The sequence below is a fragment of the Chenopodium quinoa genome, unplaced genomic scaffold, assembly GCF_001683475.1.
Source record: "Chenopodium quinoa cultivar QQ74 unplaced genomic scaffold, ASM168347v1, whole genome shotgun sequence".
In the NCBI taxonomy this organism is placed as follows: Eukaryota; Viridiplantae; Streptophyta; class Magnoliopsida; order Caryophyllales; family Amaranthaceae; genus Chenopodium; species Chenopodium quinoa.
This window is the reverse complement of record NW_018745286.1, coordinates 4,121,189-4,144,443: the sequence shown is the minus strand read 5'-3', so window position 1 is coordinate 4,144,443 and position 23,255 is coordinate 4,121,189. Positions and strand designations below refer to the sequence as shown.

Sequence of the window (23,255 nt, the reverse complement as noted above, 5' to 3'; positions counted from 1 at the left end):
TTAGGCAAAAAACTGCTCTGTTTATAATAATTGACACACTTTATATGATACGTAGTTTAAGAAAATAGTACGGAGTATGCATGAATTAGATCATCCAATGTTTGCTACTGTGTACTACCATTTGCGAAAGTCTTTCAGATTTAGCTTAGGTGGACGTTTGCTGACCAAAGGTTAATACATAAATACCCCTAGCCCCATGACTTGGAATGACAACACTATCTTTTTTTTTAGACAACGGAGTAATAACCAAAATACACTACTACTCATCTCTAGCGAGACTTGCTAGATTTTGACTTTTGAGTAGTCTTACACGAGGTACAAATACTACAATAATTAAAATCAAAAGTAAAAACACATAAACTAAAATTAAGCTTCTTATTTGGATGGCCGGAGAGATTCATTGATGTACCACCTTTCCTCTTCATAACTGCATGAAAATTGGATTTTATGATAGGATAGGCATGGGTAGGGTGCAAACTCTTGCTTTGTTTTGAATCCTTTCTCTGATTCTCCTTTTCTGAAGGCTGGAAAATTTGTCTATGGCTTCTAAAGAGCTTTTCCTCCTCGACTTACTCTTAAACTCTAGTAGAGGTTGAACGGGTTCTTTCTTAGGAATTGGCAAACTGGTATTCTTCTCTTTAAGACCCTGCACTTGATACTCATCCTTGATATAGATAGATTCTTGCGGCAGGTGGACATGGTTAGTGCCAACATCAACAAAGGTATTTTCAATTTCATTCACTAACGATGACTGTTTTTGATTGGTGTCATCATCCTCAATAACACTGCTTCCCTCGAACTATGTTCGTGAGGGGTCTCCATCATGATATATCTTTTGGGGTAAAGGTACGCACCTTCGACAAAGACGTAGAATGTGGTTGATGGAGCCACAACTCTTTCCCCTACCTCAACTTATGTAAATCTGGACGGGCGATTCTCAAACAAGAAGATGGCTTTTTCCGGTTGACAAAAGCCACCTTACCCTCACAAGAGGTAAAACTCGAACAATTCGAGCCTTTCAAAGTATCCACCTTCATGGGGACTCCACTATCCTTCATATAAGACTCCTGACTGCCATTAAGCACTTCTTTGGTAGCTTCCAGCTTAGCAACAAAAGTCTCCACTTCATTCTTCTCCACCTTGGACCCTTCAAGTCTAGTGCTAGAATCTATATCTCTTTCATTAATTAAGCTTCCTTGATCATCACCATATTGAAGATGCATATTCTCCTCAACCTTTTCTTCATTACCATCCTGTTTCCTAAACACAACTTCCTCAAGTCTAGTCATTTCCTTCCCAATTTCCTTATTATTAGGTTCAATCTTTTGCCGATTTAAAATCATCATATGCCTTCTCCAATGCTATTCCTCTTCTAAACAATGCGTTTACATTTCTCTTATTAGACTCCAAAATCAAGGAACATGAAGTAATGGCCTCACTAAACTTGTTGAGCTTAATTGCACTAGCTGCAATATTCAAAAGAAGGCTAAATGCTAACCCTTTCAACTCAAGGTTAGCCTCACACATATGAGAATCATCACTAATGACACATATTATAACACACAAGTATTTGATACCTTTATTATACATCACAAAAGCAGTACTAAAATTTTTCAATTTGAATAGGGCATTTGCTTCATCCTTTAGAGCAGTCATATACGAGATAGTCTCCTCTGGGCTATTGGTTTTTTCAAACATTTCCTCAACATCACAATCATCCTCCCCCAAATGGTCTAAGTGATGTAGCAAGATAGGTCCTAAACTTGAACTTTTCCCCATCCCTTAAAAAAAACCCAAACAATTTTACGCACAAAAAAAAAAAAAAAAAAAAAAACAAAACAAAAAACTAAGCTAAAACCAAATTAGCAAACAAGCATCTTCCCTAGAAGCTAGAAAGATGCAGACTCAGAGCAAGAACAATTATATTGAAAAGGACTTACAAATTAATTGAAACGCCGACGCCGATGAAAAAAAAACCCACAGATCTTTGAAGATACATAAATATTGAGACATCAGGCAATTGGTGCTTTAAGGGAAGCTCGCCGGCGAGCTTGCAGGTGTAGGAATGCAGTGGGTTAGGGGAGAGAGGTATTTTCAATTTTTAGTTGTCAGCCATCAAAATTATCATAATTTTATTAAATTTGACTAATTTTAGATTCCTTTTATATATGTTTATAATTTTGAAAGCAAAAAAAAAAAAAAAAAAAAAAAATCAAAAAATAGAAAACCACAGCGATACCAAACGAATTTTATAAACATATTTTTATTTATTTGCTAATAAAGGACGTTTGCTAGATAAATGTTATTACATAAATACCCCTAGCCCCACAATGTAAAATGAAAACCCTACCCTAAGATAAATTTTTTTTATTTATCTTTGTTATAAATTTAAATTTTCTCTTTTTATCTCCTCTCACCCCATCAACCCCGGAAATTAATTATATACACCTGAGTGCACCGTGTACATAACTAACCCAAGGTTATTTTTTGCTCTTCACTTGATGATTAAATTAGAAACAATCATCAAATTGAGAACAACATACTCGTGTGTGAATTGGTACTTATGTGAAAATTGTGGAGTAAATATTATGGTACTTCAGTGATATATGCATGATAGTAAATTAGTAATGTAATAAAAATTAGTAATGTAATAATATTGCATGTTATTTGATATATGCATACTAGTAAATTAGTAATGTAATAAAAATTAGTAATATAATACTTAGCACAAGTACACAAACCATACAAAATTAGTCTACGAGATTGTGTACTTGTATGATTAGTTCACATAATAATAAAATAACACAAATGTCATTGAAAGAATGTGTGTATTTAAGGGGTTCTGGTGTGACAATATTAGTAATGTCATGAATAATAACGCTATACACACTATGAAAAATGGTGAAAATGTATGAAATTGTCCATATCAAAGCATAATAACGCTATTCATGCATTGTCCATATCAAAGCATAATCCTTTCATGTATCATTGCGCACACACACACGTACGTGCGCACACAAGTTTGAACATCAAGCCATAGGGTCTAGCTTTCTAAACCTCAATCCTAATGCAAGGCTAAGGTCTCATAATCGTTTTTAGGTCAAAATCAAGCTCAGATTGTTCTATCCTAGAGAAAAGGTGGAAACTCCGTTGTAATTGAAGCGCTTACCAGAATTGGGGGCTTACTAACACTCGTTCTTAGATTTCGAATTAAAGGTTAAACATCCTCCCAAGTGAAGCCCAATACAAAAAATTTGGGATCTAGTCCCCACTTCCCTAGAAAAATTAGCAAGCATGCTATCCCTATAAAAATCAAGGCAAGAAAAAACTGTCATTAACTCCATTCTAGGCAGATTGACCGCCACCAGCAAATCTGACTGCCATTAGCCCAGGTTAAAGCAAGGCTGACCCCACTATAGGAAAACTTAGCTACGGAGTACTGTAATAAAGGCCTAAGAAACCAGTCTTAAGACACCATGTAAAAGACCTAAGGAACCAGTCTTAAGACACCATAAAATTCACTTATATGATTTCTTAAATAAAGAAACCTTATAAGAGAGATATCCGATTTTGTGGGTGAAAACTAAGAAACCATATATCACTATAATCCAATTTCTTAGATACAAAACCTTATAATAGAGGTATCTATTTTCATAGGTTAAAAATAAGAAATCATATATCAATCTATTACAGTTTCTTAGATTTTTTTTTTAATATAAGATATAAAAAACCCCCTAAATTATCTTCATAGGATTTCTTCTAAAGTGAGGGCTTCCATAGATACCAAAAAGTGACTCCCTATTTAACATGCTATGATTTAGTAAGCTATATTATTTTACATACCGTACATATTTTTGGTAAATTGGTTAAATTTTTCATCCTCTTCCTTTTTGCTCCATCTAATTGGTCATTCACTCCAACATGACCCACATTGGTTGACATTCTAGGACCTAAAAAAAACACTAAGTCTTATTATTTTTTGGCTTTATATATGTAAGGTAGAAATTATTATTGGGCTAGGCTATAATTTTGATATGGGCCATAATTCAGTTTGGATTTCGGTTTTTGGTTTTTCAAATCTTAAAACCAAAACCAAACCATATTAATTCGGTTCTGGGATTCTCAAACCGCACCGCACCATATTAGAAAAAAATCCGCACCACATTTCTAATTCGGTGTGATTTGCGGTTTGATTCGGTTTTAAACCGCATTAGTTTCACCCCTAGCTAAACGGCTCTTATGTGGACCCGATCTACTCTAAACTCTTAGAATATCTCCTTGAACCTGTTAAAACCGTACCCCTAATACTTTAGAGTTAAGCAAAAGCCTTCGTCTTTGAGCACAGAGGGGGCTGGCAAGTTTGTGTGCCCTACGCAACTAGCCTATGAACTTGGTGCACAATTGCAGCTCACACTTTTCTCGTCGTGCTACCTATGTGTTTCATGCACACGTCCTACATGACCGACGTACAGTTTGGGAGTTTGGAACTCTGGGCTCCATAACCCACAGTTTGAGAAAATATCGAGGGAAAAAATTGATAATATGGGGAAAATATTTGAATTACCACCCGTTAGGTGGGGTCCACAGACGGAAAACCACCAGAATATTGAAATGAGTGGTAATCTGAGCGGTTATTTAATTTAAGGGGTGGTAAAATAAAAATAAAAATTAAATGGGTGGTTATTTTAAAAACAGGTACATTTTTTTGGTGGTAATTTACAAATTATCCAAAAAATTATTGTTGACTTAGATTCAGTCAAAGTGTATTGACCATTACCAGAATTCAGATTCCCTTGGTCACGCTTGATGGAGGATTAAAACAATGGTTATTTCAACAAATACCTAATTCGTTAATTTACAATATACCTATGAAATTTTTCAAATACACCATATACACCTGAGTTTAACAACAATGTCACCAAAAGCGCAAATTAGTAAAGGACATTAACTCGTTAGTCTATATTTCTTTTAATTAATAAAAAATTAAAGTAATTATTTAATTATAATTATAAAAAAAATAATAAATAAACCAAACCACCCACAACTCCCCAGGCAGCCACCTGCCCCCACCCTAACCACCCCTCGCCGGCGCTCCGCCCTAAACCACAGCGTCGGCGCCACCCCAAAACCCCTTGCCTCGTCGACGCCCCTCCCTTTCCCCTAAACCATCCTTCCTTTACCCGAAAATCACCTCCCTCGAAAAACCCTCCATCTCCACTCACCGGCGCCCAAACCCCCTCTTCTGCGCCGGCGAACTTAATTCGCCACTCTCCCAGCTTTTAACGCCCCCTTTTTCCTTGAACCAGCACGCTAAAACCTTATTAAAACCAAAATCGAGACCTTAAAACCAAAATTAGGGTTTCAATTTTGGAGTTTTAGAGTTTCAGGGTGGTGATTTTCTGCAGCCGGCGGCTATGAAGTTGGGGAAAGGGCAGAGATGGTAGGGGGAGGGGGTTTTGGAGCGCCGACAGGTGGGAAGGGAGGTTCTTTCGAGGGAGGGAGGGGTTTTAGGTGTTGCGGGGATGGTGGTTTGGGCCAATTTCAAGGGGTTAGGTCGGGCTAACGCCGACGCAAGGGTTCAGGTGGGATTTGCGCCGACATCGGTGTTGGCGTGGGGTTCATGGGAGGCGGTGGTGGCGGTGGCTGGGTTTAGGGGAGGCGGCGGTAGCTGGCTGGTTTTTTTTTTTTAAATATTTTGATTTTATTAATAATTAATTAAATAAATTTTAAAAAAATAACTAATCAAGAGATGTCACGTGGCACAATTAACCCTTAATGATTAACGGAATTGACGTCTGTTAATCATTTGGGTATATGGGGCATTTTTGTTAGACTCGGGGGTATATGGTGTATTTGAAAAGTTTGATGAGTATATTGTGAATAAGCAAATTACTCACCCGTGGAAATCAGAACGGAATCTCTGGCTGCCATGCATTCACATTAGTGTATTATTTTTGTCAATACTGCTTTCAATAATTGGTCTAATTCATAGTTTTCTTTGTTGCAAGTTGATGCTTGAGATTTGTTGTTAGCAGGATGTTGATCAAAGCACTTGACAGGAACATATAATCAACTCGAGTTTAAAAACATAAGTATATGATTTTGAAACGCCTAAGTTCTAGAAAGTAGATAATGTGATGACTCAAAGTGGACGAGTACATATTATAACCATCCAGAATCATGTAGCTTCAACACACTATTACTAAGAAAACTAGGAAAGGTTACTTGTCTTGGTAGAATTCCGCAAGACCAGGAATGGATTGGAATCTTCACACAAAACTTGTAATGGACCGATATTCTGGTGCCTTGTCTCCTGCTGCGATAATAACCAAATAACGCAATGATCATTAGTCAGGGCATTCATCTTTCAACATGTAGGACGTAGGTATACAGCTCCAGTGTTGTGTATTAGTATTGTGTGCAGAGGGGTATGAAGAGTATGAAGGGTAATGTCATGTTCATTTAGATTGAAGTATTATCCTCTATATAACTCATGACTTGTTCGGTCCTTTTATAGGTAGTAATATTGTCAATATTGTCACAAGTTTATAAAGTAGGGTTTATATAAGAAGTATAATGTTGTAAGAAAATTATAATTCATGGTTTGTCTTCCCTTTCCCTTCACAAATTTTCATTAATATTGGTAACGCTAATTGCCAATATATATTCGCGTAGAAAAATACATTATTATGAAAATTTGTATGAACTTATCATAACTATAAAAGGCCATCATGAATTTATAACTTTCCACAGATTTTAAACCATATCAAATATTATGAACACTTGCATCATCCTAAGGTAGCTTACCTTGTGAAAACTGAGGGGATGCTTGGCTTCTGAACAATATAAATGTCTGCATAGAGTCTGGAACAGCTGCAGAATCTCAGTGATAGTCTTTCTCTTCTCATTCATGGAAACAAGCAACATCTTCTTCATGTTTTTAGCTTCTTATTCAAGTACGTCCAGTCTGTTATTCAGGATTTCCACGGGTGCTACAATATTTCTATTGCTGTCGTTGCCACCACTGCTACTACTACCTTCAACACTCTTAGGAAAATTCGCGGTAGATTTTTCATCCATTATTAAGGACCCTGTCGTTGATTCATGTATATATATATATATATGTATATATATATATATATGTGTATATATACATATATATATATATATATATATATATATATATATGTATACATATATATACATATATGTATATATATACATATATATATATATGTATACATATATGTATATATATACATATATGTATATATGTATACATATATATACATATATACATATATATACATATATATATATATATATATATATACATATATATATATATATATACATATATATATATATATACATATATATATATATATATATATATATATATATATATATGTATATATGTATATATACATATACATATATATATATACATGTATATGTATATGCGAATATATATATATATATATGATCATGTGAGAACCAAGTCCTATAATAGGAACTAGGAACTCATCGTGACCGTTGATCGCTCTCAATCTAGCTAACGGCTCATGTTTCACCCGCCTTTTTCAATTTCATTAAGGGTATTTTCATAATTTTGGCAGTTGAATGACCTCCCTTGTTTTTCCAGGCGCCGCTTAATTTTCTCTCTCTCTTCTTTCGCATTTCCTCTCTCTACCTTCGAATTCTCTCAAAGGCGATTATTCGCGATCTGCACTCTTCGCTTGCGCTCATTGATTTGTCAAATTATTTGATTTTGATCTTCAATTACCTCGTATTCTTCGATTTTTGTCATTCATTTAGGTAATTTTCTTGTGTTTCTGATTTTATTCTTTATTTTCGTTGTATTTTGATTTCATTGTTTATTTCATTACGATTTTCGAGATTTAGGGTTTTTTATTGTAATTTTTATCAATTAGTTTATTTTTACTTATTAATTGTTCTCTGATTTATTTTCTACGATTTAGTGTTTGATTTAAGGCTTTATTTTTACGATTTAGGGTTTTTTTTATTTCCGATTTAGGGCTTTTACATTTACTTACCCAATTCATCGTAGTGGTTGTGTATAAAGTTGCTATATGGCTGGTTGGTCTTAATCAAGGAGTAGAACTTGTTGTGATTTTAAATTTACCTTTTACATTGAGTCATTTACTTTTCATTATTAATTTTGCTTAATCCTTATAACTTCATTTTTTTTAGTTTGTTTAACTTTTTGAGCTTTTTTATTTACTTTTTGCTTTGAGTCATTTACTTTTTAGTATGCGTCTAATAGTTTTTATTAGTATACTTTTTTAAATGGTTTACTTTTTGTTATTGTTTATTTACTTTTTTTTTTTTGATTCATTTACCTTTCAGGAAGATAACTGAAAAGGTAGAGCATTGTTCTGCTGCTGTCACTGATGAAGATATGAATGTAAGAATTTTCAAAACACCCACTCAGCCTGTGCTTCCTAAGATATATTATAATCTAGTGGTGATAAAGAGTATATCCCAGGTTGTTCTTTAGAAAACAACCCTATTCTTGGAATGAAATTTGATAGTCTTGGAGATGGTATTGCCTTTTATTGCAAATATTCTAATGAGTGTGGATTTAAAGTCCGTTCTAGTACTACTAAAGTAGATAAGAATAAGGTTAGTTCTAGTAATGGTAAAGGAGTTACTATAATTAAATATTTATTATGTAGCAAAGAAGGGTATGTGACAATAACAAGAAAGCTGGTAAACAAGTTGAAAGTGCGTGTTTAAGGAAAAAGAATGTGAAGAGAGTTGGATGTCCTGCTAATATTAAATTTAGGTTTTGTAATGGTGGGCAGTATATGGTTTACTCTATTTATGAGTCTCATTCTCACCCTTTTTCTTCACCTATTACTAGGCAGGTTACTAAATATGAAGTTAGTTTAAATTTTGCTCATAAGAAGTTTATTTTTTACAACTTAAAGTTAAATATAGGGGCTATTATGTCTTATAGGATCATGAAAGAACTTTGAGGTGGGTTTAAAAATGTCAGGGGCAGTAAAAATGACTTCAAAAATTTTTCTAGGGACTTGAAAGTTTATATCTCTAATGCTGATGGTGCAATGTTTGTTCAAAACCTTGAACAAAAAGTGAAAATTAGTAAAGGGGGTTATTATTTTGATTACTATGTTGATGAAAGCAGGCACTTGACACGTGTTTATTGGGCTGATGCTATTGGTAGAAGAGATTATCAATTGTTTGGGGACTCTTTATCTTTTGATTCTACCTATGATACAAATAAATACTCATTGGTTTTCTGCCCTTTTACTGGAGTTGATAATCATAAGAGATGTGTTACATTTTGTGTTGCTTTATTATCTAAAGAAGATGTAGAATCTTTTGTGTGGCTATTTCAAACTTTTTTGAAGTGCATGGGAAGAGAACCTTCTTGCATAATCACTGATCAAGACCCTGCAATGGGTATTGCCATACAAAAGGTTTTTACCAAGACTAAACACACGTTATGTATGTGGCACATAATAAGGAAGGTACCTGAAAAGGTTGGAACTCGGTTTTGTAATGAAATTGAATTCTTGAAAAAGCTAAGTGCAGTAGTTTAGGATAGAGAAATTGATCCCCACGTATTTGTTGATGGCTGGAACAGTGTTATGGAGGAATTTAACCTTGTAGATCATGAGTGGTTTGCATACATGTTCAAGATTAGGCACCTTTGGATCCCTGCATATTTCTGGGACTGGTTTATGGGTGGGTTACCGCGTTCTACTTCTAGGTCTGAAGGTGAAAACAGTTTCTTTTGTAATTTTATGAACCCTCATGTGACCTGTGTTGAATTCTTTGTCCGTTATGAAACTACTCTTGATACTCAAAGGCGTGAACAGGATGAGTTGAACAAGCTTAATAAATCTGAGCCTCAATTGGTTACTCATTTACACTTGGAACAGCACGCTGTTGTTGTTTATAGTCGTGTCATCTTTTATGATTTTCAAGAAGAATGCTAGGCAGCCTGTTTCTCATGTGGTGTTAAAAGTTGTAGTTCTCTATATGTAGATTGTTTCGGGGTTTTTTGATGTCCTGCGGGAGAGTTACAATTCCGGGACTGGGATCCTTACGCCTGTATCTGCAAAACAACGAAAACTCCGGTTGGTGGGAGCTCCGCCTCTGACGATCAAGTTAGAACGTGTTTAGGAGTAAAAAGTGCGGAAAGTAAAGGTGATCTGGTTCCTCTTGGGGGAGGAGCGATCAAGGTGTGCAATTAATGCTAAGTCTGGTCTAGCGAGTAGTATGCACGAGGGTTTAGGCTTTACTTGGTGAGATGATTAATTAATTCTGAATATCTTTAATGAAGGCTAATTACTGTATTTATAGCCTCGAAGTACGTGCCCAATACTAGGTTAAATGGTAAACCTAGGACTGGTTGGGCTTGCCTCGTGATTCGGGCCGCGTTGGCTATTTTCCAGGTTGGCAGTCTAGGTGCCACGTGGCGTGGCTTGATTGGTCCATGTTGGACTTCTTGGAGCATGACACGTGGCAGCCCCTGATTGGCCCACGTGGTTGACACGTGGTAGGTGCTGATTGGTCCACGTGGCGGGGAAAAGCCCCTAAACATTTGCCCCTCACAGGTGTCGACTCGTAACCGGGCGACGGCCTATGACAGGTGTCGGCCTGTGGTAGGCCATCTGATTTTTCCCGCCCATTTTTGAATTTAGGGTGTGACCCTTCAAATTCTTAGATGACCCTATATAAGGGCATTTGACCAAATTCTAGTTCACATTTTGTGAACTTTGCAAGAGAACTCGAAACCCTAAACTTTTGCTCTGAGACTTCTAGACGACTGATAATCAACCCACTGTTTTCTCTAGCCGACTATTTGCGCTAGCCGACTGTTTGTGGTGACCGGCTACTTCAGACTTCCATCTCCTTTTCTCAGAAAACACACTTCAGGTAACCGTCTGTTTTGCTCTTGCACTTTTTCATTTCTTTGCATTTTTCTTTTGAAAATATGGTATCCCAAAAGCACCCGGCACGACCTAGGTTAGTGATCAGTCGGTCACCAGGGACGGCTAAATCTAGGACTAGGAGTGCCACCTGCCCCTTTTTGGACCAATCTATTCCCTGTGCTCCAAGGCCGACTGTCTCTGTGTCTATGCAGGACACTATGGCCAGAACAAAAAGGACGGCCTAATATACAAATTCAGACGGCTCCTCATATTATGTTCAGATGAGCGAGCTCTCGGACCAGCCGCCTGGTCCCCCAAGCACTCCGAGTGATTCAATTTTGGGAGAATTAGAGGAGATTCAGGGGGCCACTCCTATGCTTGTTGATATGTCAGGACTAGAGCCGGTCCTTTCTGAGAAAGAGGAGTCGTCCTCTTCTGGGAGTTCAAGAGACTCTAAGTTGAACTCATCCAGCCGGCATTCTCCAGACTCAGAAGAGAGGCATTCTCGTCTTCATGAGGCGATAGCGTCTCATGCAATCAAAAAGGGGGACGGCTGGGCAGAGCCGTCTGTTTCTCATAGGGAGTTGAACACCCCCTACTATTGCCATGTCCCCAAAGGCAGGTAAAGCCATGGCTGAGAGACAAGGGACATTTCAGGCGGACCATGTAATGGGCCCTAATTATTTTCTAACAGTGCCGGATGTTGAAGATACAGTAGTTTGGCCTGAGGGGGCCAGCTATGGGGACGCCTGTTTTGGCTGCTATGAGGCGGCCATTAAGGCTGGGTTAAGATTCCCCTTGCATCCGGCTGTTCAACAAATCCTGGATGGGTACCAAGTGGGGCTTTGGCAGTTGGCCTCAAACTCATAGTTCAACATTCTGGGCTTTGTGGCCGGCTGTGAAATGTATGGGGTTAAACCAAATTTTGAAGCGTTCGCCTAAATGAACTATCTGAGTCGGACCCCAAAAGCAAGCGGTACCAGGTGGTACTAGATTTCCAGCCATAAGGGCTATTTGATGACCAGGGGGAAGGAAAACAAATGGAAGGACTGGAGGAACACCTTCTTTATTATCTCCAGCCCCAACAAACTTTTAAACAAGAGGTACAACAGGTGGAACAGGGATCCACCTTTCCTCGCAGGAGGCTCTGGCCTGCCACGTGTTCCTCGTCAAGCTAAGGAGGAGATCCTTGATCGAGGACTCTTCAAAGTAGAGATCAAGGCCAACTATGCAGCGGGGGTACGAGAGCTAATCCCCCTAAACTGCATACCCAAGTTTAGTTGGTTGTATGACGAGTACTTCTTGGCCGCCTGTGGCCTTAGTGAACGGACCATTAGAGGTAGTTGACCCTTTTTGTGTTCTTGTATTTTCTGATTAGCTTGTATTTTTACTAACTCCGTGATGTATTTTGTAGGTGAAGCCATGGACAAAATCTCTGCTTCTAAGAAGGCGGCCGCCCTCCTTCGCGCGGCTATTATTGGCCAGAAGCGGCCCTCTACCGACTCTCCCTCAAAGGAGAAGTCCAAGGTGAGCTTTCAAAACTACACATTCTGTGTTTTTCCTTTTTTATATATTTTTTTTATTTTATTATATTTTTTTTACTTAATAACTTTGACTTCTTGTCGCAAGATGGGGTACCCAGATCCTCTCCCACCCAGCAGCCGAACCCCAAGGTTCGGAAACAGACGACTGGGAGTACGCCTGGTTCTACCAGGAAGCAGCCGGCTGAAAAGCAGGCGCGGACCCCTCAAAGTGGGTCAAAACAGACAACTGTCCCTAGGGACACTCGACCTCCAAGAGGTATAATTGGTTTTATATTTCTTTGTCAATATTTCTTAGATCAAGCGGCCTGATTCTTTCTCCTTGTCTAATTTTCCATGCTTCCTATTGCAGGCGGCCATCAGGAGCCGGACTTGGTCCAGATGGCCAAGTCTATGGTCAAGCCTATTCCCTTAGACGGCAGGGAATCAGTCAGGGGAGTCGGCACCCTTGACTTGGACTCTATCATGGGTCTACTATCTGAGGTAGACTTGATGAATTTTCTTCGACATTGGGTAACATTGGCATTTAAATGCCGCCTGTTTCTTGGAAAATTTTGACGCCTGTTTTGTTGATTTGCAGGCCTTGCTTCGTGTTCATGGTCTCCGCCGACCCATCAACGAAAAGAACAAGGAGGTAAAGGTTGCGAAGGCCATGGCCGCCTCTGATTGTGACCGGGCAATGTTTCAGATTGCCCAAAATGAGATTTTGACAACTGGCATTCTGTATTATTAGGCGACTGCCACCTTGCAGGTCAAAACCGAATTGGAGGCGGCCAAGAAGAAAAACATGGAGCTGAAGAAGGCGGTCAAAGACCTTCAAAACCAGTTGCAGCCGCTGAAGCATGCAAAACATGCGGCCGAAGAGCTTAAAAAATCGAACCAGAAGCTCAAAGAGCGCTTGTCAAACCAGGAGGCGGCCCTGACCTAGCAACTCAGCGCTAAGGCTGAGTCCGAGAAGATGGCCTTGGCCCAGGATATGATGGAGGACTCTTCTGCCATCATGAAGATGACCTAGACTGCCCTCTTCCCAGACTTAGATTATGAGCAATGGGAGTCCAAATTCGCCGCTTGCACTGAAGAATATAATATCAAGGTTATGCAGCAGGCGGCTGATGAGGATGAAGAGAAGGATGAGGCGGCTGGCTCCTCTTCTGATGGTGAGGATGGGAATGAAGAGGAGGAGGAGGCGGACGTCGACAAGGGGGAGACTGAGAAAGAGGAGGCGGACGCCAATCAAGAACAGGCGCCTGCTAATGAGCCACAAGAGAGTGTGCTAGAGGAGCAGGCGCCCATTGCCGAAGCTGATCAGGCGGCCGCCGTTACTGAGACCCCTCTCTTGAATGCTTAAGCTGCATATTTTTAACTCTTCTTCGGCCTGCGTCCCGTCTCTTTTTTTGTATCTCTTTACCCGACCAAGGGGTCAGGGTGTATGAATATTTTTGCCGGCCTCCATCGCCGGTTGTTTATGAATGAATTTTGGCGACTGTTTAGTCGTCTTGTCCAGCAATCTTAATTTTGTTATTTCCCTTTGCCAAGTGTAGAATGTCTTTAATAGCTGCTTGTTTATCATGCCGACTGTTCTTTCTTGTTGTCTTCCTTTTTGCATCAAAATTTGCCCCTGGCCGACTGATTGTTTCTTTATCAGTTAGTCGGTCATGAGTTCATTCGGCCTTCCCTTGAAAGCTTGGGATAGCAGACTTTCCAGACTTGGATTATTTCAGGAACATTACCCAGGCCGCCTGTTGGTCGCGCTTGGGCACAGGCGGCTGTCTTGAGGGTTTTGAGCAATGGTCGTAGTAGGCGTAGTTGAGGGGCTAAGTACCAAGATCTTAGTAGGGTTCCCCAAGCTTTAGTTCAGGTTGCACAATGGTAGTCAGCGTTTCACTTGGTCCATTGTGGGTAGCCACCTAGTTGAGGAACATTCATCCTATTTCAGTAGGCCTGGCGTTCTTATAAGGGCGCTACCTAGGTTGTTGGGCGCCTATTTTTATTTTAATTGTTTTTCAAGTTTGATGGAAATTGGCCGTCTGTAAACGGGACACCTGTATTGATGGGATCCGCCTGTATTTTCTACAGACGTTCCCTTATTAAGTCTAGAGGGAACAGTAGTGAACGACCGCCTGTTTTTAAGAACAGGTGGTCCTTTAATACTTTTGGTTCCATTGAAGGGAGGGCGACTGGTTATCTAGTCACCACCTCTTTTGTTTGAGTAGTAGGAGGGTCAAGCAGCGGAGGCCGCTTGACTTCCTTTATTCGCCAAGTTTGCTTGGCTATTTAACCCAGATTATGCCAAGATGTTTCGGCAGTTTACAGGGCATTGATGTTTGGTAGAGACAGGACGCCTTGTCTGTACAAATGCGCCTGTATTGGTGGACCTAGTTGGAATAGTGGCAAAGTACCCTTATTTGCCAAAAAAACAAATGTTCTTGTACCTTTTAGGTTCCAAACTGGTCTGGGTGACTATGAGTCTCCCTTGGGGCTACTCAGTCTCCGCCACCGATTTAAGTAGTAGAGGTACCAGGCGGCGTAGACCGGCTGGTCCCCTTGATTCGCCAAGTTTTGCTTGGCTATTAACTCAAAAGGTACCGTCTGCATTTATCCCAAGTAATGACAGGCGATCATTTGACTCAGATGTGAACTGACTACTACTGGTTCGGTTAGTAGTAGAGTTATCTTTGTCTCAAGTGTAAACGGGTACGGGGTTGTCCTTGGGGACAGTTGTTCCGGTCCGTTTGTTTGTGGTTTATAGAGCATTATTCCACCCAAAAGGGAGCTGCTCTCTGCGACGAATCTCATCCGGAGGGATGTCGCCGGACGCCTGCTATGATGTTGGGATAGGTCGTATTAGTTTAATTTTGAGATAGGATCAGTCGGATTGATGCCTGGGATGATCATCCGGCCATAGGCCTTGTTTAGTTCATGGTGAACGTAGATGCTAAGTTACCTTAGACTTGAAGTGGAGGAGAGTAGCCGTCTGTTTTAGGTTCAGGTGGCGTGCCTCTCTAATAAGTAATACACATTGGAGAGTAGCCGCCTGAAAATGTACTGGTGGCATGCCCCTTTAATGACAAAGTATTGAAAATAATTGCAAGTTTTATTAATAACCCTTGTACAATTACATCATTCAGAAGTAGTACTTCTTCAAATTGTCTACATTCCATGTTCTAGGTAGGAACCGGCCGTCTGGTGTTTCCAGGCGATAGGTGTCGTCTCTAACCTCTTTATAGATCCGGTAGGGTCCTTCCCAGTTGGGAGTTAGCTTTCCCAACTCATTAGCCCTACCGACTGCTTCCATTTTCCGTAGTACAAAGTCCCCCACTTTCAGTGGATGCCTGTGTACTTTCTTGTTATAGGCTCTGGTCATTCTCAGACGGTAGATCTCATGGTGTAGGGCTACGTTGCCCCTACGCTCGGGGAGTGAGTCCAATGCTAGGCGCATGGATTCCTAATTGGCCGCCTCGTCATACAGCATAACACGAAGAGTCGGCTTATAATGCTCAATGGGTAGAACAGCTTCTGCCCCATAGGTCAGGAGGAATGGGGTTTCCCCGGTCGCCCCTTTTTCAGTCATCCTTATGGCCTAGAGAACATGTGGTAGTTCATCTGCCCATAGGTCGCCTGCTTTTTCAATCTTTTTCTTGATACCATCAGAGATAATCTTGTTGAACACTTCTACCTGGCCGTTTACTTGGGGTCGGCCAACTAATGCAAAGTTGTATGCAATTCCTTGATCCCCCAGCCAGTTCTTGAGAACAGGCGTCTCGAACTGAGGACCATTATCAAAGACCATTGACATAGACACCCCAAATCATGTAATGATGTTCCTCCAAATGAATGAGATAACGTCCTTGGTCTTGATACCTTTGACAGCCTCGGCCTCTACCCATTTGGTAAAGTAGTCGACCGCTACCAGGATGTATATCCGGCCGCCTGTTACAGGTGTATACGGACCCAAGACATCCATGCCCCACTTGGCAAATGGTAAGGGGCTATGTATGGCCGTCAGATCAGTGGCCGGACGATGGATTAGCTTGCCAAACCTCTGACACTTGTCGCAATTTTTCACCATCTCCATAGCGTCTGCTTCCAGGGTTGGCCAAAAATATCCCTGTCGCCTGGTTCTACGAGCTAGGGACTTGCCGCCTACGTGGGAGGCGCAGTATCCCGAGTGCAAGTCTTCTAAGATCTCTCGCCCCTTTTTCCGGGGTGACACATTTGAAGAGAGGTTGGAGATAGCCCTTTTTGAAGAGTTCCCCTTTATGCATTTCAAGGTTGGACGCCCGTTTTTTCAGTAGGACCGCCTTTGAGTGAGTAGCCGGCAGGGTGCCGTCTGTTAGGTTTGCCCGGATGTCATCCATCAAGGTGGAGCTTCTGTCTAGGATCCCAACAGGGTCATCCTCGATGCTTCGTTTATCCATTACTTCCCAGAAAACCGTCCTTGGTGTGTCGCAGGAAGCTGATGATGCTAATTTAGAGAGGGCGTCCGCCTAGTTATTCTCAGACTTGGGAACTTGATATAGGTGAAATTCTTCAAGTGTCTCGGCCTCCTGCTTTACCGCCTGTAGGTACTTGATCATAGCCGGATGTATGGCTTCATAGTCACCATGGTATTGGCTTACGATAAATTGTGAGTCTGAACAGGCGGCTATCTTCCTTGCCCCGACCACCTTACACATGCGGATACCAGCCAATAGGGCTTCATATTCCGCCTCATTGTTTGAGGCTTAGAACTTAAATCGTAGTGCATACTCATATCTGTCCCCTTCAGGAGACTGACATATGACGCCTGCACCACAACCATTCATTGTAGAGCTCCCATCCACATAGACTTTCCAGACTTGCTCAAAGTTCTCTGGATCAGTCGACCTGGTTAGTTCCACTATGAAGTTAGCGAATGCTTGCCCCTTCACTGCTTTCCTTTGCTCAAAAGTGATCTCTAGACTTTGGATCTCGGTGGCCCATTTGATAATCCGGCCTGATGACTCCATGGTTGTTAGTGGCCGCTTGATTGGCTGGTCAGTGTAGACCACAACCGGATGTGCTAGAAAATAAGGCTTCAATTTTTTAACTGCCATGAAGAGGGCAAGGCCAATTTTCTCCACCATAGGGTACCGTAACTTGGCGTTCTTCAAGATGTGGCTGATGAAGTAAATTGGGAGCTGGCAGCCGTCCCTTTCAGCAAGAAGGACGGCACTAAGAGCATGGTCCAGAGACCGCTAAATACATGTATAGAACTTCCTTGGGCAAAGGGCTGGCCAGCCTTGGCAAGGAGTGCAAGTGTTGTTTCAATATTTGGAAGGCCGCCTCTGCATTCGGCCCCCATTCAAACATGGTCTTCTTCTTGTTAGCTTGGAAAAATTAGAGACACTTGTCACTCGACCGGCTGAGGAATCTCCCCAATGCCTCCAAGCAACCCATAAGCTTTTGAACTTCTCGGACAGTGCGGGGCGACTGCATGTCTATGACCGCCTGTACCTTCTCCGGGTTAGCCTCTATCCCCCTTTGATTGATTAGAAATCCGAGGAACTTCCCAGACTCAACACTAAAAACAAATTTCTTGGGATTGAGCATGACCTGGTGCCGCCTGAGTGTGGTGAATGTTTCTCGGAGGTCAGCTAGGTGGTCCGTCTGGAGTTTAGATTTAACAATCATATCATCTATGTACGCCCCCACATTCCTTCTAATCTGGTTGAAGAAGACCGTATTTATCATTCTTTAGAAGGTTGCGGGCACATTCTTTAGTCCGAACGGCATGACAGTATAGCAAAACAACCCCTGATCTGTGACGAAGGCCGTCTTCTCTAGATCTTTCTTCCACATAGGTATCTGATGGAAGCCTGAGTAGGCGTCCATGAAGCTCATCAAGGCATGGCCGGTTGTAGAGTCGACCAGATTGTCAATCTTTGGGAGCGGTTAATTGTCCTTGGGACATGCCTTGTTCAAGTTTGTGTAGTCTACACACATGCGCCAGGTCCCATTCGACATTTTTACTAGCACAACATTCGCAACCCAGTGTGGGAAGTAACACTGCCGAATGAATCCTGCGTCTAGCAATTTCTTAACCTCGGCGGCTGCTGCCTGGCTTCGTTTTTTTGCCATGGTTCCTCTTCTTTTGCCTGACCGGCTTCTTTTTGGGATCCACAGCGAGCTTATGTACGGCCAGATCCGAGCTTATGCCTGGCATCTCTTGAAATTCAAATGCAAATATATCTTTTAGTTCCCTTAACAATTGGTGGAGGTCAGCACCAAGTTCAGCAAAAGCAATCGTCCCGACCTTAGCAGTCGTCCAGGACAATGTCTATATGTTCACCGGCCGGCTGAGGGCGGAATTCATCTGACCGATCCTCGGCTAGTGATTGCTATTGTTTTTCTTTTCTCTCGGCCTCCAGATGGGTGGCCTTTCTTTTCTTGCCGGCTGCTATTGGGGCAGGCTCGACTCCCTTGACTTGCTCAAGGTCCGTAGTCCCTACACTGGGGCCGGATGCCGCCAAAGTGGGCTTGATATCAGAGAGGTAACACTCCCTGGCCATCTTCTGGTCTCCCCTTAGGGAGCCGACTGTTCCATCATCTCTCTCAAATTTGAGAAGCATGAGAGAGGGAATGATGACAACTTTTGAGTTATTCAAGGTGGGTCGTCTTAAGATCATGTTTTAGGCCGACTACCAAGAACCGGACCACAATGTGACGGCCCTCCCTTTCTCGCCCAGGCGGATAGGCAGATCTACCCGTCCAACTGGGTGCACGACCCCTCCTCCAAATCCTACTAAGGGATGGGAGACCGGGTGCATGCTCTCGAGCTTGTACTTGAGCTTTGTCAAGAACTTGTGACTGATGAGATCGGATGAGCTCCCTGTATCAATAAGAATCTGACCAACTCTCTTGTTGGCCACCTTGCATTCAATTACTATGGGGTCGTCATGCGGTCCCCTAATTGTTCCCAAGTCTTGTTCAGTAATGACAATTTCAGGAAACGAGCTCTTAGAGGCTCGTCCCTAGTCGACTGAGTTTATTTCCAGCCGCCTGATGTTTTCCTTGTTGCCCCGGATAGTAGGACCTCCTCCTGCGAAGCCGCCTGCTATTGTATAGATTTGTGCTTCGTCAGTGTCCGAACTATCAGCAGGTGTCGACCTCTTCTTGCCCGCCTGTTTCTGTTTGGGTTGTTGGTTACCCTTAGATTTCTTAACATAGGAATTGAGGTCCCCTTTGTCTGCAAGGAGGTCTAAAAGACGCTTTAGGCTGATACACTCATTGGTGTCGTGACCAATGTCCTCATAGTATAGCAATATTTATCTTTGTTCCGATTGTTGACAGAACTCTTCATGGCAGCCGACTTCTCAATTAAGATCCGGTCCTTGATTTCCTTGAGGATAGCATAGCTATTCTTGTTAAACTCATACTTGGGGGAGTATGGTTTGAATTCTTCTTCTTCTTCTGGGACGGATGGTCGGAGGAGTTAGCCACCCAGACTTCTTTTCTTTTTCTTTCTTCTTTATTGGCCGACTGCTTTGGCCGGCTCTCTCTTTTTTCGGACTTCTTGTGGTCCGATTGCTTTCCAACATTGAAAAGGTCGGTCGCCTAAATGTAGGCGTCCGCCTCCATCATTGCTTCTTGGAGGGTGGTCACCCTCTTTCTGACAGGGTCGAATTTGAAGTTCGACCCGTCCTTCAGACCTTTGAAAAAGTCCGTGTAAGCTACTTCGTCAGGTAGTCCTTATATCTGAATTCTCATCAGATTAAACCTCTTGATGTAGGAGCGCAGTCCTTCCTTCTCTCCCTGTTGTATGGCCCCCAAGTCAAGGGTGGTCTTTTTAGCAGGGATGTTCATTGAAAAGTTTGAAGTGAACAGGTAGGCGAGGGTCTTGAAATTATTGATACACCCGGTCGGCAAGTTGCCGAACCACTGCTGGGCGATGCCCTTCAATGTGGTCGGGAAACACTTACACCATGTGGCGTCATCCAACCCTTGGAGGTACATAAGGTTAGTGTACGCCATCAAATGGTCTTCAGGGTTGGCAATGCCATCATAGGCCCCTACCAACACATTCTTTACTTTGGCCGGCTGGGCGGCCTCTGTTATTTCCTTGGAGAAAGCGGATGGCAGTTCTCCTAACTTGACCAGCTGAAGCTTCCAGTCCAAGGGCTTGACATTCCTTGCCGCCTGTCCTCCAAAGGGAGTAGGCTGCATGAAATATTGAGATTGCGGAACATATGGCTGGGGGGCACATACGGTACCGCAAGATGCTTCTGGGAACCCGAACGAGAGGAGGTGCCGCCCGTCTGGCTCTCATAGTTTGATTTTGAATATCTCATGGAGGTATTGTGTAGACTGTCTTGAAAATCAGACATGGAGGCCGACTCTGACAGTCGGTCATTCTTCTTCTGCTCGAGTAGCATTCGAGCATCGGAGTATGTTTTCTTTGACCCGTTCGGCTGAACATAACGGATGGGCTTCCTCTTCCCTGGTGAGGCGAAGCGGTACTTAGTCAGGTCGATCACTGGCGCCTCCCTCTCCCTAGGCTTAGGGTAAGGAGTCGCCTCCCGATCCTTTACCGGCTTCTTCCTCCCAGATTGGGAGGGTCTTCTGGCCGACTGTTCCTTTGGTGGAACAGGTGTCCTCTTGTTGATAAGTTCCTAGATCTCCCCTTTGAAACTATTCATGAAGGTCATGAGTTCGTTTCTGGTGATGGGGGCAGATCCCTCGGCCGCCTGTTGATGATCAAGCGGCGGACTGGCTGGTTTAATGGATTCAGCCAGGTAGTCCTCTCGTTCCCTCCTTTCGGTGGGACGGGTGGGTCGAGCTCTGAGGGACCCGTCAGGGGCCGTGCGAGTCTCGACCTCAGTTTCATTGTCCGTATCCTGGTCTGAGTAGACCTGGGGGTCGTCCATGGGACGCTTGTCACTTAGAATCGGTACAGACTGTGATGCCATCTCGAAAGTACTCTCCCCACAGACGGCGCCAAAATGTTTCGGGGTTTTTTGATATCCTGCGGGAGAGTTAAAATTCCGGGACTGGGATCCTTGCGCCTGTACCTGCAAAACAACGAAAACTCGGTTGGTGGGAGCTTCGCCTCCGAAGATCAAGTTAGAACGTGTTTAGGAGTAAAAAGTGAGGAAAGTAAAGGGGATTTGGTTCCTCTAGGGGGAGGAGCGATCAAGGTGTGCAATTAATGCTAAGTCTGGTCTAGCGAGTAGTATGCACGAGGGCTTCACTTGGTGAGATGATTAATTAATTCTGAATATCTATAATGAAGACTAATTACTGTATTTATAGCCTCGAAGTACGTGCCCAATACTAGGTTAAATGGTAAACCTAGGACTGGTTGGGCTTACCTCGTGATTCGGGTCGCGTTGGCCGTTTTCCAGGTTGGCAGTCTAGGTGCCACGTGGCGTGGCTTGATTGGTCCATGTTGGACTTCTTGGAGCATGTCACATGGCAGCCCCTGATTGGCCCACGTGGTTGACACGTGGCAGGTGCTGATTGGTCCACGTGGCGGGGAAAAATCCCCTAAACAGAGATGGTGTAGAGTTTTCTGTAATTGTTGATCATGAGAAAAGGAAAAACTTTGATGTAAATTTTGACTTAGCCACATATGAATGTAGTTGTACTTGTAAAATGTTTGAGAGTCAAGGCATCTTATGTAGACACATTCTGTTTATTATGAAAGGCAAGTCTATACGTGAAATTCCTGATCTTTATATCATGAATCGTTGGAGAAAAGACATTCTGAAGAAAGCTTCAGGCATAAATGCTGTTCTGGATGATGCTTCTAAGTATGATAAGAAAGAAGAAATTGGTGAGTGATGTGTGGTCCAAGATATTCAGTTGTATGAGTTTATCTGAGAAATCTAAGGATGATTTATTAGGACATGATTTATCTGAGCTTATTAGGACATTATCTTCATTTGAGGAGCAGATGCTGACAAACAATAATCCTAGAAATGCAACTAGTTAAAATAAGGTGGAAGATGCTGATATTTAGGTTTTGGTTGGGTCAAATGAAGTAGATGTAAACATCTTGCTTCCAAATCAGTGTCTTAATAAAGATTCTGCCAGAAGTTCAAAGCGGTTTAAGAGTGCAAAAGAAATAGCTTCTGAAGAAAAATCCAAAAAGGGCAGAACCTGTAAAGCTTGTAGGCAATCTAGTGTTTCACATGACAGTAGAAACTGTCCAAACAAGTAGTTCTTCAGGTATTTTACTTTTACATGTGTTCCATTTACTTTAATCTGTTATTTATTTACTTTAACATTTAATTTGATTTACTTTATATTTTTGTGCAAGTGTTATTATACTTGTACTTTTTTTTAGGTGTTTTACCTTTGTATTTTTCTCCTTTACTTTAAGTTGAAATTTATTTACTTTACATTGTAATTTATTTAATATAATCTGTCATTGATTTTCTGATATTTATTTTTGTGTAGTTATTATAATACTTGGAAATTTAAAGATGTTTTGGAAGATCAAGATATACTGAAGAAATATTAATGTTTTATTTTTTTTTATTTTTTTTATTAATTTTTTTTATGTAATATTTTTACATTTACTCTAAGTAATTGTACTGCAGAAATAAAGTTCAGTTTATTTACTTTTAGCTATTATACTTTAATTTTATGAAATATTTCATTTACTTTATGATATTGTTTTTTTGTGCCTTTCACAATGAATAATATATCATATGAATTGTATTATCATGTAATATTTCATCTTCTACCACCGCACAACCATCGTATGGCCATTAACACTATCACATGGCCAATAGTTGAAATAATATGGTGCATCACCTTCCAA

General features: G+C 41.5%; 1 protein-coding gene across 1 annotated transcript; it reads right to left on the bottom strand.

Annotated features, from left to right (window-relative positions):
• Nucleotides 1–1,317: 1,317 nt before the first annotated feature.
• LOC110712063 (peptidyl-prolyl cis-trans isomerase FKBP42-like) lies at nucleotides 1,318–1,779 on the bottom strand. The gene has a single exon (XM_021890487.1). It carries the CDS (start codon nucleotides 1,777–1,779, stop codon nucleotides 1,318–1,320), a length of 462 nt encoding a protein of 153 aa, XP_021746179.1.
• Nucleotides 1,780–23,255: the final 21,476 nt, after the last annotated feature.

Excerpts from the sequence above, each read along its gene's own strand:
- LOC110712063 (XM_021890487.1), bottom strand. The coding sequence starts at position 1,779 with ATGGGGAAAAGTTCAAGTTTAGGACCTATCTTGCTACATCACTTAGAC.